This window comes from Pseudoliparis swirei, chromosome 8 (genome assembly GCF_029220125.1).
Source record: "Pseudoliparis swirei isolate HS2019 ecotype Mariana Trench chromosome 8, NWPU_hadal_v1, whole genome shotgun sequence".
NCBI classification, from domain to species: Eukaryota; Metazoa; Chordata; class Actinopteri; order Perciformes; family Liparidae; genus Pseudoliparis; species Pseudoliparis swirei.
Genome location: NC_079395.1, coordinates 20,288,065 through 20,307,304, shown reverse-complemented (window position 1 = coordinate 20,307,304; position 19,240 = coordinate 20,288,065). Strand labels below are relative to the sequence as shown.

The 19,240-nt window shown below is 44.9% G+C and overlaps 1 protein-coding gene across 2 annotated transcripts in view; it reads right to left on the bottom strand.

Moving 5' to 3' along the window:
- Positions 1-19,240, bottom strand: part of col15a1b (collagen, type XV, alpha 1b) — a 68,393-nt gene that overhangs the window by 6,624 nt on the left and 42,529 nt on the right. For both annotated transcript variants that reach the window (XM_056420364.1, XM_056420363.1), the window contains 24 exons: positions 19,010-19,036; positions 18,855-18,917; positions 18,699-18,776; positions 18,560-18,622; positions 18,327-18,476; positions 15,103-15,156; positions 14,945-14,980; positions 9,513-9,641; positions 9,350-9,409; positions 9,217-9,252; positions 9,027-9,068; positions 8,726-8,788; positions 7,699-7,734; positions 6,940-7,023; positions 6,785-6,850; positions 6,454-6,489; positions 6,043-6,105; positions 5,868-5,957; positions 5,139-5,174; positions 4,952-5,005; positions 3,486-3,542; positions 3,201-3,260; positions 522-603; positions 1-26 (listed from right to left, as the gene is read on the bottom strand). In XM_056420364.1, the coding sequence (XP_056276339.1) occupies positions 1-26; positions 522-603; positions 3,201-3,260; positions 3,486-3,542; positions 4,952-5,005; positions 5,139-5,174; positions 5,868-5,957; positions 6,043-6,105; positions 6,454-6,489; positions 6,785-6,850; positions 6,940-7,023; positions 7,699-7,734; positions 8,726-8,788; positions 9,027-9,068; positions 9,217-9,252; positions 9,350-9,409; positions 9,513-9,641; positions 14,945-14,980; positions 15,103-15,156; positions 18,327-18,476; positions 18,560-18,622; positions 18,699-18,776; positions 18,855-18,917; positions 19,010-19,036 (1,491 nt within the window). The remainder of the gene's footprint in view (positions 27-521; positions 604-3,200; positions 3,261-3,485; positions 3,543-4,951; positions 5,006-5,138; positions 5,175-5,867; positions 5,958-6,042; positions 6,106-6,453; positions 6,490-6,784; positions 6,851-6,939; positions 7,024-7,698; positions 7,735-8,725; positions 8,789-9,026; positions 9,069-9,216; positions 9,253-9,349; positions 9,410-9,512; positions 9,642-14,944; positions 14,981-15,102; positions 15,157-18,326; positions 18,477-18,559; positions 18,623-18,698; positions 18,777-18,854; positions 18,918-19,009; positions 19,037-19,240) is intronic.

The following is a 19,240-nucleotide window of genomic DNA, read 5'->3' as shown; positions in this document are numbered from 1 at the left end:
CACAATTCCATCTGGAAACTCGGGTGCTGAGAAGAAAGATGACTTGTTGTGAATGATACACTTTCTAGCAGTTATTTATCATCATTATATATATTATTTATATATAAATATATATATATAAATATATAACTATATATATTTTTATATATTTTAAAAACTAAACAAAAATATGATATAGATATAAAAATATACATATATAAAAATATATATACACATATATATATATATTTTTATAAATGTATATTTGTATATATATATAGCATATTTTTAATATATATATATATTTAAAACACTAAACAAAAAGATTATATATATATATATGTGTATAAACAAAAAAGATTATATATATTATAATATATTTATATTATATTATTATATTATATATATATATATATATATATATAAATCTTTTGTTTAGTCTTTGGAGGATGATACTTTTGCGGGTTTTTTTCCATCACCTTCCCGGAGCGTCGTACAAATCGAGTGTCAGGTGAGAGCGAAAGTCAACGAAAAGTCCTTACCAGGTGTGCCTGGCTCTCCAGCTATTCCCACATCTCCTTTATCTCCTTTAGCCCCGACTGCATCCCTTCCTGTCACCGCAGCCTACACACACACACACACACACACACACACACACACACACACACACACACACACACACACACACACACACACACACACACACACACACACACACACACACACACACACACACACACACACACACACACACACACACACACACACACACATTAACATGGCATGGATACCAGCATGTGTACAGACTGCTGAACACAGAGTGTGAGCTTGTTATGAAAACCTGTTAAACACAAGGGATCATGCAGCTGGAGGAGGCACCTTCTTTCTGGACTCTGGTGGTAACAATACAAAAGCTTGGGCAACACAGGGTTAAATCAGCTTGTTTCCATGAATCAGATCAGTTCTTCCAACCGAGAACAGACTGCACATTGATTCGATATGTCTCACCAGTGTGTGTATAAACGGTTCTTTTGGTTTTTACGAGGCAAATACGTTTTATAGTCAGTTACTGTCCAGGCAAATTCATATGAAACTAGAACGGGCACTCGGTAGAGCACATACCTTCGCATATCACAAGATTGGGCATTGAATTATGAACATGTTGGCATTAGTTGCATGCCAATTGGATAAAAATTGACTGTGCTATGGTAAAAAGAAGATTTTGACCTTGACCTTTGACCCGATTGATCCCAAAATCTAATCAAATGGTCCCCGGATAATAACCAATCATCCCATCAAATTTCATGTGATTCGGTTTAATACTTTTTGTGTTCTGCGAGTAACACGCATACAAATAAATAAACAAATAAATAAATACACGGCGATCAAAACATAACCTTCCGCATTTTCAATGTGAAGGTAACCATGCTGCGTACGCAATATGAGGGCAACATGGGCACTATAATATCCATGTGCCCCTCAGAGATTGTTAATACAAATCATTGTAATACAAAATGAACTAATTTACTTACATTTGGAAAGGGATTTACAAGTAAAGGTCCATTTACCATTTTTATATATATATACTGCAGCGGTTAAATGTGGTTTGCTCACTAATTTATGACTTCTGGAGTTTAAATAATTATCCAGGCATCATGCCTTTTATGTATTTAATGGTTTCTTTCCTCAAATTGGATGCGACCTGCTGCAGTTACAGGTGCAGTGTGTGACATTGGTTCCATCTAGCGGCGAGGTTGCAGATTGCAACCAACTGAAACGCCTCTTGCTAACGCGTAGAAGAGCTGTGGTGACCAACAGGGAAACCAACAACTCTTATTATCATTTGATACTTACTACTTATCGTTTTACATTTCCGACATTATGTATGCTATAATATGTATGCTTCACGCTGTTCCTTTCTTTTTATCCTTATTGTGTCAGGATTTCCCTCCCCCATTCATCAGTCAGGTGAACGTTTAGAGATGGTCACACATGCATGGAGGAGCCCGCCACCACACCTCGAAACCTGTGTCTGCTCTAGAAATAGATGAGAGTATAGAAAATGTGGGTGTTCATTTGCAGCTGACTAATAATGCACGTGTATTCCATATCTGGCAAGAACTTGCAATACTCAGGGTTCATACACATTTTGACCAATGGATTTCCATGACTTTTTCATGACCTTTCCATGACCTTTCCATGAGTTTTTCCATGACATTAAACCAAATTTCCATGACCAAACAGTTTATGAAATCTCGGTGTATACAGTATATACCTTAAATGACACAACTTAAGACAATAGTTTGATTTAAAGAATAATTATTGATATAAATGTTTATTCTTTTTATAAAACTGTGTAAATGAACAAGAATAAAACATTTCCATGACTTTTTTTTTTCATGGACTTTTCCAGGCCTGGAAATAACCATTTAAAAATGTTATGACTTTTACAGGTTTTCCATGACCGTATGAACCCTGAATATTTTACATTCAGCTCCGACCCCCATATCGTGAGATACAACCCGTTGGAACGTTAACGCCTGGTGAAATGGACCAAGAGACATTTTAGTCGTTGTTGTTTTTTAAGGATCATTAGGACGGGAGGGATGGAGGTGAAGTGGGGTAAAAAGAGCCCTTTGTATCCCGGACAGAGAGCGGCGGCCATGCTGCTGCACCCACACACCAACAGAACCAAAGAATGGCACCCATTTCAAGGTGAAACGGACCAATCAGGGCGGTCCGACTCTGACTTACTCGTCCCTTTTTGCAGTGCGGTCTGCGGCGCACCGGAAACACGGTCTTTAGAATCCAAAGAAGAGCAGCATGATCAGACTACACGAGTCATGAGCTTCAAAGGCAACAACAGAAAGGACAAAAACAAACCGACACTTTTATGTCGAAATCAAAATGTGTCGTACCTTTTAATGGGATTTATGAGACTACGGTATTTTTGTAGTTATTTTAATGGTGTGTACAAAATGCTCAATCACTGGAAAATTGGAGCTGACGTTATCATTTTCAAAATTTAAGTACATATGCACTTCAATGGTGTTCAATGGAAGCCAAACCTGTTATATAAAATAATGTATTTCCTCAATACAAATAAGTTTATGCTTTTCAAAATGCCTTTTTTTGCTATAACCAACATATGTCTGTGAAACAAGCCTTTCGAAATGTGCAAAAATTAGAGAACTGAAAAGATTTCACAGATGGAAACTTACTCCTTTGAGCCCAATAACTCTTCCTGGGTTTCCTGGTGGTCCTGGAGGACCAGAGGGTCCCTGAGAGAGAGGATTGATATGACATTAGTGGCCGGCTTCCTTTCTCAGACAATCAGAAGGTTTCTAAGTGAAGTGAAAACAAAACTCAGAGGTTTGTTTACTATGTTGTCTTATTTGTAGGGATCTGAACACATCTGTCTAAACTCCTGAAATGCATTAAAAATGTGCTTTAACAACAAGGAGATCGCATATCTTTTCACTTCCTTTCCTCTCGCTTTTTCTTACCTGGAGGCCGCCAGAATCTCCTCTGTCACCTTTCCTCCCAGCCATACCAGATCGTCCCTACAGGAACAGGAGGAGCAAAACATCAGAGTATTTATTAATAGAGGATCCTTTATGACGTGCTTTGAGTGGGCCGAGTGCTTGTGGCTTCTTTTCTTTTCTTTTTTTTGGGTCAATAATCCCAATAATTGCAAAACATAATTTTCACAACCAAAAAATGCAGGAGGTGAAAATCTGCAAAACCTAAGTCACTCAGATATCTTCCAGTTAGTCGCGGCCATTTAATGCCGTTTTGTTATTTTGGTCGGGCAATCTTAATTTTGAGAATCCTAATCACAGGTAAAAAAGTTTCTGAATAGGTGGCACAAACACAAAAAACTGATTAAGAAGATATGTAACCCTGATAACATTGATAATAATAACAATAATAATAATTATAATTACAATAATAATAATTATAATAATACTGATAATAATAATAATGAAGATATAATAAGGTAGCCCTGTCTACACTAGGAGTTGAGTTTTCTAATTTGTTTGGGTCATTTGAGTTTTCTAATCTGCTTGGTTATCTGTCCGTCATTGTTTTCCGGTGTGTGAGACCAACCGCGAATCCAGCCTCACTGTCAGGTAGAGGGGCGGGACCTAAGCGGAAGGGAATTGTTGTGATATAGGGGACCGCAACAGCTGTTGAGCCGAGCGGCGGTAATTGGGGACAACTAAGGCGATGGATTGGTCAGGAAATCAGGAGTCAGCACATTAGTGGCCTCCTGTGATTCAGGAGATGCATGCTGATGACGCAGAAATGTTTCCTGTGGCTGTTGCTCCAAGACTGCTGTTTTCTTCTCTCAGACATTCATCAATTTGTTTCTTCACCTCCTTCTCCCAACACTCCGTGGTCGTCGTGAGTACTCATAAACTTTGCACTGCCCCTTTTTGTGTTATGCTTGTGTGGACAAGTGAAGCGGCCACTACCGTTTCAGGCCTCTCTCCAGACATGACTCAGGCCTGCAACGGGGATATTGTTATCGTGTGTGTGCCAGGGTGTGTGCATGAGTGTGTTTATTGTATTGTTGACCTGCAAGGAGGGAGTTATACACATGTTGGGGTTTGTTATTATGTAGGGATCTGTACCTCCTTTTGTTTTGCCTATGTGTAAATAAATATCCGACTGCGTGTCAAGGCAGTTCATATATTTTGTGTCTGTCAAATTATAAAACAGGTAACTGTGCCATACCTTTAAAACTTTACCCAGGACCCGGCCCATAGTATATTATCTTCTATAGCTACATGGGACGGGTGTTACAGATAAATGGATGAAACTGTTTTGGTTTGGTTCAAAGATAATCCAGCATTATGAGAAAATACATATTGGGGTCATACATTTTTCATATTGAGTTTTGGGTACCAGCACTAAGTAGACTAAATCTACAATGAGGATGTTCATACAACAAATACTAGATACTCACAGGACGACCAGGGAAGCCATATTCTCCTTTTTGTCCAGATGGTCCTATTGGGCCCTGAAATCAACAGAAAGAGTGCAGTTATAGATTTCAGTCCATAACATCATGAATACATCGATTTGTGTTGAGCTCCTAATTTAACACATGCGAACTGGTCGATATTCACATTCTATTCAACATTCAAACTCACCATAAGTCCGGCAGGACCAGGGAACCCACGGTCACCCTGAAAAATGTGAGTCGAGAATGTGACATTAGTTTGATATTAATGGCAGCAATATACATGATGTCAATGGTAGCAACAGACACAATATCAATGGAAGCAATAGACATGATGTCAGTGGCAGCAACAGACATGATGTCAATGGCAGCAATAGACACAATATCAATGGAAGCAATAGACATGATGTCAATGGTAGCAATAGACATCGGCCCTCTGGCTGTGTGGGTTTGAACCAGTTGTTTCTCCAGAAGAAAGTTTTTTTTTCCTAATCCGATGTGAGTTCAAAGGTCAGGGTTTAGATTGTAAAGGTCAAAGGTCAGGGTTCAGATTGTAAAGGCCTCTTTTGCCTCTGGAAAATGTGTGATTGTGGGCTCCACAAAATAAACTGAATTGAAGCTGTATGCGGCCCCTTGTTCAAGTCTTCCAGAAGCTCTCTTGATTTTGATGGGCCTTGGTTTGGAGAGGGAGTTTGATTTTGTGGTGTTTTGACCCTTGTGCCAGCCTACAATCAGCAGAACTTGCATGACAATCGCTTTGTATATTTAAATTTAGCTGCGGAATTTTAAGGAATTACAACAACCAGATAATCAACATGTCTAGACATTTGCTGCACTGCTGATGCATCTACCAGCAGAAGAAATATTGACATTCTGATCCGGTCCATTCTGATACAGGTCAGGGGTCACTTTCTAGTACCTTGATGCCTTTGGGCCCCTGTGGGCCTTTTGGCGCCGATAAGAGGGATCCGTCAGCAGCGATAGTCACGCCTGGCTCGCCCTTCTCTCCCTGTTAGTGCAAAGAAACCCAGAGTATTGTATTTACATGTTTGAACATTCTCAACATTTATTTGTGTTGTATTCCAAATGTTCACCTTGAATCCGGCTGGTCCCTGGACCCCTGCAGGGCCGATGTCTCCCTTTGGTCCCCTGGGGCCCTGGGGAATGATCAGTTAGGAGTGAGCTGGCACGTTTAGTGAGAGTAATAAGCATTTTAATAGTGAGGCAGTGAAGCTTTTTATAAATTCTAGAGTTGATATATATACAAATAAAATAAATTATAAAGGGCTAAGTAATATTAAAGGGAGAACGATCGGAGGCCAAAACATACTGTACCTACCCTGTTTAGCCCAAAGACAGCGAAAGCACAAACACACAAAAAGAAATGTTACACTGCTTTAAAAAAATGGTTGCATCTTCACTCATGAACTGCAAAAATACTCATATTAAAAGTGTCGGGAACAAAGTCAACAGGTGATAGAAATAGTGTTGCAAAATGTTCTTACAGGAAATCCAGCTCTGCCAGGCAAGCCTTCAGGGCCCTGCAACATTCCGATAAAACAAGCACACACACAAACACACACACACACACACACACACACACGTAAGCATGCATAATGTGCAGACAAAAACACACAGATGCAAGCTAAAGCAGTAGTGCTGTGTAAAACGCCAAAGAACGCTTCAGAAATGCATTGGTTACGCTGCACATATACGGTATGTCCCTGTATCTGGCCCATCTTTGTATGACATGCATCACACACTCCTTCTGTCCTCATTATCAGCTGTTGTAAACATTGGTGGAAGACATTGTGCTTAAGGCTCAGTGCTACGCACCCCGGGGCCCGGCGGTCCTCTGATCTCTGTGAAGTTGAAGATGCTGTCCGTTGCATTGAGCAGCAGCTGTAGGGGAACTAGGCAATGAGTAAACGTGGACACATACAGCGGCGCATATGTTCAGATATTTGCTTTACGATTCACTCAACACGTACGTCCGACAGATTGACGAAAGGTCCGGGAGCTCCAGGAGGCCCAGGTGGTCCAAGGACACTGAGTCCATCAATGCCACGATCACCCTTCAGGACCCAAAACAGACAAAGGCAGGGCTCTCAAGTGTCACGCATTGAGCGTGAGACTCACGCATTTCGGTCTTCAGTCACGCACTCCCGCCACACATCGTATTTCTCACGCTGAAAAAAACTCTCGGCTATTTAATGTTTTAATGTGCCGCAAACATGAGCTGGCCGCGCTGCCCTCACCATGGAGGAATCAAGCGCTCCCCTGGAGTTCTGCTGTGAGGAGCCACTTATCAGCCAATCAAAAAAAAGAAATTGGCTACACAATAGCCAATCAGAAAAAACCCCGTATCTGGGTAAGATTTAATATAGCAACCAATGAAGATAAAGCATCCTGGAATTGCGCGCGACTGACGAAAATATCCGAAAATTTCGTTTTGCGGGGTGCTGATGGAAATGTCACTCTTGCGGGGGGGGGTGGGGGGGCTGATGGAAATGTCACTCTTGCCTGTCTTCAAAACTTGAGAGCCCTGCAAAGGTCAGTTTATTATAATAGAAATGTGAAAAAAAGTAGATCATCGAGAAGACAGCAGCAAACACGGAAGTTGTACTTAAACCTACAATGTTACAGCTGTTATAAAAACATGAATCATAGTCACTGAATATCGAGTGTCATACAGCATAAAAACTGTGCAGACAGCCTCGTCTAATATCCAAATGGTTCAATTAGCCTACCTTGGGTCCTTGATGACCATGTTCTCCTTTGGCCCCCTGTTTGTTGAGTAAAGGGATGTAAACAGTGAGTTATGTGATGTTAACAATCATCTATAAACCATCACAAATGGAACTGATATATGCTTTGTGAGCAGTTCAAATATTGGTATGAGTTACAGACCAAACTAGAGCCTCAATGTCAGCTCAGAACAAGCTAGCTAGCTAGCTAGCTACTGCTAGCACTACAGCTAATTTCCCGATTACTAGTTAGCTCCTGCTAGCACTTCAGCTAACCTCATGGCTACTAGTTAGCTACTGCTAGAACTTCAGCTAACTTCCTGGCTATGTTCAAGATGTGTGTGTCTTTGTATGTTGCTGATTCTAATGAAAAATGTGCTCACGAAGCTGGTGTGCTGTAATGAATTTACATGAATTAAGCCGACGTCCTGCTGGAGAGACAGCGTAAATGTTATTTTCCAAGACGTTATTACACTGTTATGTAACCTATGTATTCACTGAGTTTGACATCGTAATCCCCAACAAATCTCTGTCATGTTGTCGTCAAGACAAGACAGTGTTTCCCAGTGTTTCCTCTGTTTCCCTGTCCATCTGTCTCCTGTGTGTTTACCCTGTCTGTCTAGGGCTCACCAAGAGGGTGTGGCTGTCTCCTCCCTCCCCTGGGCGGTGATTGCCGGAGCAGCTGGGACTGATCGTCAATTAGGACGCTGGCTACTTAAACTGTACCCATACCCCTTGATGTTTGTTGGATCGTTAGTTTCTCTCCTGTTGCCAGACTGTGGTTCTGCTCAGCAAACAATTAAAGAAACCTTTTTTGATTTTTGAAAGAAAGACTCCTTGTGCTGCTTTTGGGTTCCTGCCTTGCTCACCCCTAACAATCTCATTGCTAATGAAGCCAAAATGACAACGTTTTGTGAGAGCCAAAATGCCAAATGTTGCTGTATACACTAAATGGCAAAACTGTCATACTCCCGAAGTTAATGAGTTAAGCACACATGACATTTACACATTTGTTACATCATTGACTCACCCTAGCGCCTGGTAGTCCAGCAGGACCTTGAAGACCCTTTGGTCCCGAGTCCCCTGGCTCACCCTGTAATCACACACACACAGCGTGGACAGAGGTAACACATTAGGCAGCACTTCCTCTATCCATGTTTAACGTCATGTGGTTTGTTTCTTTATGAGGTTTAAATACATACTTAATCCATAAATGATGGGAAATGCTTTTCAAGGGGTGCGACTCACTGGAAAAGTATCGGTACACCTTCTAAAAAGGTGTGAGAAAATAGTCCTGTTTCCATTGCCGGTGTCCTTCAGGATCATCTTACCTTGACAGAGATTCCTGGAGCACCTGTGGCTCCGTCCTCACCCTACAGAAGACATGATGGACACCTTTAACTACTGAGGAGGAGCAATAACATGTGGCAACGCTACTCAGGGAGCAATCCCACATTAAGTATCAATAGATGTTCACTATAGCTACGTTTGGCAAGCAACAGATTTTTATAAATATATCACCTTGGTACCCTCATGGCCAGGTAAGCCGGGGGCACCCTAGCAAAAACAAAACAACACTCACTGTATAAGAAACAATGTAGTAAACAATGTAATCTATATATAAAAACACACACACACACAATCTCGCACTGACCTGTGGGCCTCTGACTCCAGCTCCAATGAGCATGTCACTCTTCCCGGATCCCTCCATATCCTGGAAGCAGAAACACCATCTGGTCTTACACATTGAACCGACTGACCCATATTCATTAAAATAGGTCTTAAACAAGATATTTTGGTATGAAAAGCATTTCAACCTCGACAAAGAATTTGGTTCCTGGAGGGCCGGGAGGTCCCGGCGGACCCGATGGGCCTCTGTTCCCCTGTGGACCACTTGGCCCTGGTGGCCCTGGAGACCCAGCTGAACCTTCAAATCCACATTCACCCTGCAGGTGATAAAAGCTGCCCGGTTAATAGTGACTAATACAAATATTTGTTTACCAGGACGTCTAGGGCTCAAGGAAATTCAGGATTCGATGAATTAAAGATTGATAGACAATTATCGTTCACGATCGTGGGGCCGGAATGAGATTAGAGTCCACAATCCAACACACTCCGTGTGTTAGTTTCTGTCTAGCCAGCTCAATCTGAAAAGAACGATTCTTCCCATCACACCACCTCTTTATTTAGTAAATCAGTAACTCTCTCTAACACCTCAAAAGTTAGTAATTCATCAGTTTAAACAATGCAATACTTTGGTTGGCTTATGGCAAATTCTCAAGATGTCAAACGTCACACTTCCGGTCATTTAGACAGGAAGTTCCTTAAGAATAAAGCATATTATGCTGCCTTCAAAATAAAGGTTACGTCTCGGAATTCAACCAGCATCCAATCTAACTATCATCTCTAAACAATAAAATAACATTCATTTCCATGCATCATACAGATAATTGTTACATTTGTCATTACTAGGGTTAGGTACCGAAAACCGGTGGCAATATGGCACTGTGTGTGACTATGTGAGCCCTGCGGAGCACATCAGCGGTCAGGCTGGGCGCGATGGGGAGACCAGTCCCCCTGAAAACATGGAGACCGATGATGACAAAAGCAGCCTTAACTCAGATTAGTACCGTAACGTTAATTGCAAGTCTTGCATTCATAAAAGTAGGCCAACAAATAATACATTTGCCATTATAACCATGTTTAAGCTAGCTCGCAGCTACGAGCTACGAGCGCGACAGTCTGATATCTGTTTTTGGTCAGTGCAGCCATGAAAACTGCTTTTACAGGGAATATGGTCGAAGAGGTTTCTATTTGACATCATTGTCAATCGCCGTTTTGTGCTTTTTTCGGTTCAGGCACCGTTTAGGCACCAGTATCGTTTTAAAAGAACCGGGTTAGCACCAGTATCGCGAGAAAAAAACCCGATACCCATCCCTACTAATAACACAGCACACACTCCTCCCTGATAACAGACCCCTCCTCAATAACACACACCTCCCCCATTACACACTCCTCCCAAATAAAAGACTCCTCCCCAATAACACACTTCTCCCCATCACACACTCCTCCATAATAACAGACTCCTCCCCCTTCACACACTCCTCCCCAATCACACACTTCTCCCAAAAAACACTCCTCCCCATCACACACTACTCCTTAATAATAGACAACTGCTTAATAACACACGCCTCCCAAATAAAACACTCCTCCCCATCACACACTCCTCACTAACAACAGCCTCTTCCCCAATTACACACTCCTACCCAAGCACAGACCCCTCCCCAATAACACACTCCTCCCCCAATCACACTCCTCCCCCATCACATACTCCTTCCCAATAACACACTCCTCCCCCATCACAAACTCCTCCCTAATAACAGACTCCTCCCCAATCACACACTCCTCCCTAATAACAGACCCCACCCCAATAACACACTCCTCCCCAATCACATACCCCTCCCCAATAACACACTCCTCCTACATAACAGACTCCTCCCCAATAACTCACTCCTCCCCAATCACATACCCCTCCCCAATAACACACTCCTCCCCATCACAGACCCCTCCCGAATAAGACACTCCTCCCCCAATCACACACTCCTCTCCCATCACACACTCGTTCCCAATAACAGACTCCTCCCCAATCACACACTCCTCCCCCATCACACACTCCTTCCCAAAAACAGACTCCTCCCCCATCACACACTCCTTCCCAATAACAGACTCCTCCCCAATAACACACTCCTCCCCAATCACACACTCCTCCCTAATAACAGACCCCTCCCCAATCACACACTCCTCCCTAATAACAGACCAGGTACACCTGGATCGCGCTAGCTCAGTTTTTTGTCAGTGCGGTCATGAGAACGGCTTTTACAGGGAATATGACCGAATAGGTTTTTATTGTCTTCATTGTCAATCGTCGTTTTTAAAGTATCGGTTCAGGCACCGCTTAGGCACCAGTATCGTTTTAAAAATACCGGTTTAGCACCAATATGGGAAGAAAAAGAAAACGATACCCATCCCTTGTCATTACATACATTTATAATATAAACAGTGTCTTCCTCTTACTTCTCAACAATACATTCACAATACATTCATCTAAATATTCTTCATAATATTCCCTATTAATGATCATATCGTGGGCAGCACGGTGGCTCAGTGGTTAGCACTGTCGCCTCACAGCAAGAAGGCCCTGGGTTCGAATCCCGGTCGTCCCGGTCGTTCCAGGTCCTTTCTGTGTGGAGTTTGCATGTTCTCCTCCTGCCTGCGTCGGTTTACTCCGGGTACTCCGGTTTCCCCCACCATCATAAAGACATGCACCGCAGCCTCACCCCGGTTCGTATGGATGTGAATGAATGTTGGTGGTGGTCGGAGGGGCCGTAGGCGCTGATTGGCTGCCATGCTTCCGTCAGTCTGCCCCAGGGCAGCTGTGGCTACTGATGTAGCTTACCACCACCGGGATGACTGTGTGTGTGTATGACTACTGGACTCTGCACTCTGTAAAGTGACTTCGGGTGACTTGAGAAGCGCTATATATAAAAAATGATGATATCCTTCTTAATTTAAAACACAAGACTTCCTTTATGTCCTTGTGTCACGGGGAGTGTAACAGGGTGAGGCTCAGGTGCAGAGAGACAGGCTGGACGAAGTGTAAATAACAAAAAGGCGCTCTTTAATGAGGCAAAACAGTTAGAAAACTAGAATGGGCACTCGGTAGAGCGCATACCTTCGCATATCACAAGATTGGGCATTGAATTCTGAACATTTTGGCATTAGTTGCATGCCAATTGGACAAAAATGTATCGTGCTATGGTAAAAAAAGAGTTTGACCTTTCCATGACCTTTGACCTTTGACCCGATCGATCCCAAAATCTAATCAACTGGTCCCCGGATAATAAACAATCATCCCACCAAATTTCATGCGATTCGGTTCAATACTTTTTGAGTTCTGCGAAAGATTTTGACCTGTTCATGACCTTTGACCCGATCGATCCCAAAATCTAATCAACTGGTCCCCGGATAATAAACAATCATCCCACCAAATTTCATGCGATTCGGTTCAATACTTTTTGAGTTTTGCGAATAACACGCATACAAATAAATAAATGGCGATCAAAACATAACCTTCCGGCATTTTCAATGCGAAGGTAATAAACAAGGTCCAAAAGGGGCAGGAAGACAGGCAGGCAGGGTCGAAGCAGGCAGGATCAGGAACATGGACAGGACGAGGCGGACAGGTGGGCAGGGTCGAAGCAGGCAAGATCAGGAACATGGACAGGACGACGGGAAAAGGACAAGGAACCAGAGACGACAATCCAACACCAGACAAGGGAAAGACTGACACAATATATAGGGGGGGGGGGGGAACAGGTGTACGACATCAAGAGTGTACGAGACAAGAGTGGCTGAGGGCAGGTGCAGGGAATTAAACAATTAAGAGAGAAGACACAGGAGACATGGAACATAGGAGACACGGAACATAGGAGACACGGAACCGGGTGTTACAGTACCCCCTTCTTAAGGGACGGATACCAGACGTCCCAAAGGATCAACAAGGGTGGGTGGAGGGGAGCCGGCGGAGGGACCAAGGGCATGGCAGAAGCAGTCCGGGGGGTGGGCCGGCGGGCGACCACCAGGCGAAAGGCGCGCCGGAGGGCGGGCCGGAGTACAGGGATGGGTAGCTGGGGTACCGGGCACAGGAGAGGCCGGGGTCTGGAGCCAGCTGGGATGGTGACGGGACACTGGGAACTGGAGCAGGATGAGATGGCGACGGGAGACTGAGAACCAGAATCGGGAAAGGGGATGACTGCGACGGGACACTGGGAACTGGAGCCGGACGAAATGGCGACGGGACACTGGGAACCGGAAGCGGGCAAGGGGGAGACGGCGATGGGACAGACGAGAGTGGGACAGGGGAAACGGCTGGGACGACAGTGGAACACGGGGAACTACCACCGGGCGGGAAGGGGACGGAATAGGAACAGGAGGGACCAGGGCCGTCCGGGGCAAAGACGGGGCACAGGGAACTGGGGCCGGCCAGGACAGAGATAGAGCACGGAGACCTGCGGCCGGCTGGGACGGGGCAGGAGGAACTGGGACCGACCGGGACGGAGACGGGGCACGGGGAGCTGGGACCGGCCTGGACGGAGATAGAGCCCGGAGAACTGGGGCCGGCTGGGACGGGGCAGGAGGAACTGGGACCGGCCGGGACGGAGACGGGAGAGGGGGAACTAGCGCCGACCGGGACTGGGCATGGGGAGGTCGGATCGGCCGGGACTGCAGCACGGCGGAGGCGGCAGTGGGAACCGGTGGCGACTGCGGCACCGAGGCGACAGCGGGAACCGTCGGGGGCTGCGGCACCGAGGCGACAGCGGGAGCCGGCGGCGGCCGCGGCACCGAGGCGACAGCGGGACACAGGGAATGCCGGACAGGAACGCCGGCGGCTGCCAGGGGGCAGTGGAGAACGGCCGGGGCTCCGACAGGTCACGGGGAATGCCGGACAGGAACGCCGGCGGCTGCCAGGGGGCAGTGGAGAACGGCCGCGGCTCCGACTGGCACGGCGAGGGCTGCTGGGGCTTGGGCTGGTAGCCAGACAGGGCTGGCGGTGCCGACCCATCAGGCGACCGGGAACCACAGCCGGCCCGACCCTGCTCGCTTGAGAGTTGCAGATCCCTCAGCTGTACGGTCAAGCAACTCTGTTGGTCGTGGAGCTCCTTGTACTTTCCAGAGATTAACCGCTCAATTCTTAAAAGACGCTGCTCTTGCGTCTGGAGAGCTGATCGCACACTGTCCTCTGCTGAGCCAATCATGGTCCGATTGTTCTGTCACGGGGAGTGTAACAGGGTGAGGCTCAGGCGCAGAGAGACAGGCTGGACGAAGTGTAAATAACAAAAAGGCGCTCTTTAATGAGGCAAAACAGTTAGAAAATAAACAAGGTCCAAAAGGGGCAGGAAGACAGGCAGGCAGGGTCGAAGCAGGCAGGATCAGGAACATGGACAGGACGAGGCGGACAGGCGGGCAGGGTCGAAGCAGGCAAGATCAGGAACATGGACAGGACGACGGGAAAAGGACAAGGAACCAGAGCCGACAATCCAACACCAGACAAGGGAAAGACTGACACAATATATAGGGGGGGGAACAGGTGTACGACATCAGACAGTAACGAGACAAGAGTGGCTGAGGGCAGGTGCAGGGAATTAAACAATTAAGAGAGAAGCTTATTTCATGCTTATTGTTATATTACCTTTGGTCCGGATGGCCCAGATAACCCTTGGTTACCCTGAAGATATTCAGAAGGAATAAAGAAAGAAGTGTTAGCCAGTGAAAAAAGGGGGATGACCACGATTACGTGACTTGATATCGTCCAATGAGCTGCCAGAACCAGGAGGAAACAATCCATACCGTCTCTCCCACAGCTCCAGGTACACCTGGATCCCCATCTTTTCCTGCTGGACCCTGGACACGAGAACCCAGAGAGACACAAGTAGAGGCAGATGGACGACAACAAGTGATGAGTCACAAAGAATATGCTGACATAGACCAAATGTTTTAAGCTTAGCTTGTTTATCGACCCTTCAGCCATTCCAAAAGGTGACAGCCCGTCAGTCTAAAGGAACACCGGTGACGAGACAGTTTCCTGAAGTGATGACATCATCCATCCCGACGTCTGTCCAACTCATCACAAGAGTCAAACGTTTATATAGTGCTGAATCGGCGTTAAATGATTGGCGTCACCGTCTGAGACCAGCTCCAATGCCATGCATATACTCATTTTATTTAGACAAATTTTGACACAAAGGTGGAGTCAGCAAGGATGATGTCATCGTCGGGTTTCTCATCCTTTTGCAGGAAAGATTACGTTATTCCTTTAACAAAGCAGCATCAGACCAAAGGACAACAATGTTTCTGTGCATTCTTTATTACAGAATGACAACATGGTGTACCAGAGGCCTTGGGGCTTTTTCAGTGAAACACTCAATTCCAAGGCACACTGACTTATTGCTCATTTAGATTATGACTAAAAGCCTAAACTCGGACCCAACTATGACATGGGGGCTAAAGATGAAGATGCCTGACGATCAGTGAAAATATTTATTTCATAAATATTCAATTAAATGTCAGTTCATAAACGTAATTTTATATATTCTATTCTAAATCAGATACTGATGGCCCAGCACTGTGTAGTACATATTTTTTTCAAAGAAAAATGTGTTGCACTAGTTCGGGTACTTGGCTGTAAACATATTTCATCACTGAAAATAAGTTGAGAACCACTGGACTAACCTATTGACTAATTCCCCCATGCATATTCATGAGTGATAATGTTGCATTCAAATGTGCTAAATGTGCTAAGAAAAACAAACACATGGCTGAAACACGCACAGCGAAATGTTGCGAAGGCGATTGACAAAAATATATTGAAAACAATTAATTTATTGGTTTATGTAATGCATGTAGCTGTAATATTCAGCTTTATCTTAATATTTTATTGCACCATGTAAAACATAAAGAGAGCTACATACCATGCGGTTGGAAATTCACTGAATTTGAATAATAATAAAATATTTGATGTCCTAATAGCTCTAATAGCCGTAGGTCTGGCTCGACCCACAGTGTATTGTGGTCTACTCATCCCGAAGTTTGATTCTTATCATATTATTTTGTAAAATGAAGCGAAAGTATCCGTAATAAATTAAGTTTGAGTGATCAAATCTGTGGTTTTGTATTAATCTGAGCACATCAGTGTACCTTGGAAACAGCCAATATATAGCAATATGCAAGAAGAGAAAAAATAAAGAAAAACTCTTTCTTAAAAAAAGGCAGATTCGTTCCTTTACCAATGTCGTAGAAAAAAGAAAAAAGCAAAGTGACAGCTCGAGCCGAGCTTAAAAGACACGTTTGAGTTCAGTTCATTCTCTGGGAAAAGTCACGCTTCGTGCTGAAATGTTTAATTTGGAAATGACATTCGAACTGGAAGTAAATGAAGCTCATACAGTGCAAAAGCACAGGAGGGATTAATAAAGGGGTGAAGAAAGCAGTGACACACACACACACACACACACACTCAAACAGCAGTTAGCTTAAATAGAAAACTGTGGCAGCCAGCCAGCAAATAAGACAACATGGTTTTGGAGATAATCTGCAGTCGTTATTCTGAGTATTGGGGAAGTCGGTGTGCATCACGGGTGTGATTGATTATCTCAAATTATATTCATACAGATTATTATATTACTATATTCCTCAATACTCAGGTACTTGACTGCAGCTCTGCCTTTTATTGTTTGCTGGTATCACCAAGCAAAACCAGGAAAATGTATACCTCGCCCGAACCCCAAGCAGACCCAAAGTCAAGCCCAGAACCAGAGGCAAAGCTGGACTCGGGACTGAACCCGGAGCTGAAACCAGAGCCCAGGTCATAGGAGCGCCCCGAGCTCACACCTGAACCATCAGGCCCAGAACCACTAAACCAATCCTCATCAAACATCTGAAACACAGTGAGTGGAGCAGAGGGTGGAGAAAGAGAAGGAGAGGTGGAGGGAGAATGAAATAGGGACTCTGGTCATTGGCCACGACACACACACACACACACACATATGGATCATTACAATAGGATTTCTGAAGAAGCAAACTGAAGGTGAATTTTAATTGGAGGGGAAGGTGGAGATGGAGGAGGAGAGGAAAGACGGACAGACAGGAAGTCAGCAATGTATTCGCATGTAAGTAACAGAATTGAAAGGATAGCACATCTGAACATATTTAAGAGGACAGCTTCTCCTCCAATGGCATCAAAATGTATTTATATTGTTTAATTATTATTCAATAGATGCTCAAAACTGAAAGAATGAAGATGTGTACAGCCAACACTGTGCTGGAGTTATACCAATTGTTGTATTCAGACACTGTTGTAGGTTTTAAAACAGTGTTCTTAAAACGGGCCAGTGTGTAGTCATTAGGGGGAATTTAATGCCTTTAATAGTGCTTATAGTTAGGGCTGAGTCCAGCTCCTGGTCCAGCTCCTTGATATGCTGCTATCGGCTTATACTATAGGCTGCTGGGGGATGTTTTAGGATACACTGAGCACCTATCTCTTCTTCTCTCTCTACTTATGGATGAATTTGCATCACTCCATCACACGTTAACTCTACTTCCTCCCCGGAGTCTTTGTGACTTCACATCTCATAGGGTCCATTGGACCTGGCTGTGTCTGATGCCTCCTGTCATGGCCCTGCTGATGCGCCCCCCCCCCCACCCACCCCTCCTCTCTACCTCCATCTGTCTCATGGATTGTGGAGGTCTGGATCGTGGTCCATGCTAACTACGAACTATTCATGCACTCTGTCATGTTCATTGAATGTGTTTATGTAACGCTGTCCTTCTGGTCACATGACATCTATTCTTCTGTCCATCCTGGAGAGGGATCCTCCTCTGTTGCTCTCCTGAAGGTTTCTTCACTTTTTCCCCCCTAAAAGTTTTTTTTACATTTTTGGGGAGATTTTCCTGATCCGATGTGAGGTCAAAGGTCAGAGATGTCATATGTTTACAGATTGTAAAGCCCTTTGAGGCAAATTCTTAATTTGTGATATTGGGCCATACAAAATAAACTGAAGGGGGGGGGGGGGACTTACTGGTATTCCAGGTTTGCCTGGGAGCCCGTCTCTGCCGGGGGCCCCGGGTGGTCCGATGTGCCCCAGAGAGAGGCCTTCCCCCGTGTCCGATGATGACAGGGGTCCCGACGGACCGGGAGGTCCCGGAGGCCCCGGTAGGCCAGGGTGACCCTGGTGTGGAAAGAGGGTTTGTTTAGATTATGTCCACAAAGTAAGAGCTCTGACCTCTGACCTCTGCTGGCGGTTCCTCTCACCCTGATGAGATCAGCTTCCAGGTCCAGGTCTTCAAAGCCAGAGCCCAGGGCATCCTCTCCGTACTGTAACACACACAACACACACAGTGTGTGTTACTTTTCTTTCACCCTTCAGGCTGGACTTTACTGAGACACTCACGGGCACACTGCGGGATCGGGGGGGTCCAGGAGTCCCAGGGAGGCCAGGAGGACCTGGTAGACCAACTCCGGGGTCTCCCTGCAGAGAGCGAATGCAACAGTCGGTCAGTGCGTTTGGTGACATGCAGGTAAAGGGAGGTGAAATTAGGAGGCCTACCTTCTCTCCTTCAGCTCCTGCTTCTCCAGCCAAACCTGTAAATCCCTGAGATCCCCTCTGTCCCTGGGCGGGAAAACACATTTGGGTTATTGCACGCGATATTTAAATATGTAAATTCACGGCGTAGGAGACAGAAGAAGAGACGCATGACTCACTGGATCTCCTTCATGACCCTTGCTTCCCTAGGGAGAGAGAGAGAGAAGGAGCAGGGGGGGGGGAGGAGAGAAGGAGAGAGGGGGGAGAGAGAGAGGGAAAGAGAGAGAAGGGGAGAGAGAGAGAGAGAAAGAGAGATATTTAGCATCAGTACTGAATCATGAGAACTCAGACACGCTTCTATCTCCTTGGGCGCACACACACACACACACATACACAAACACAAACACACA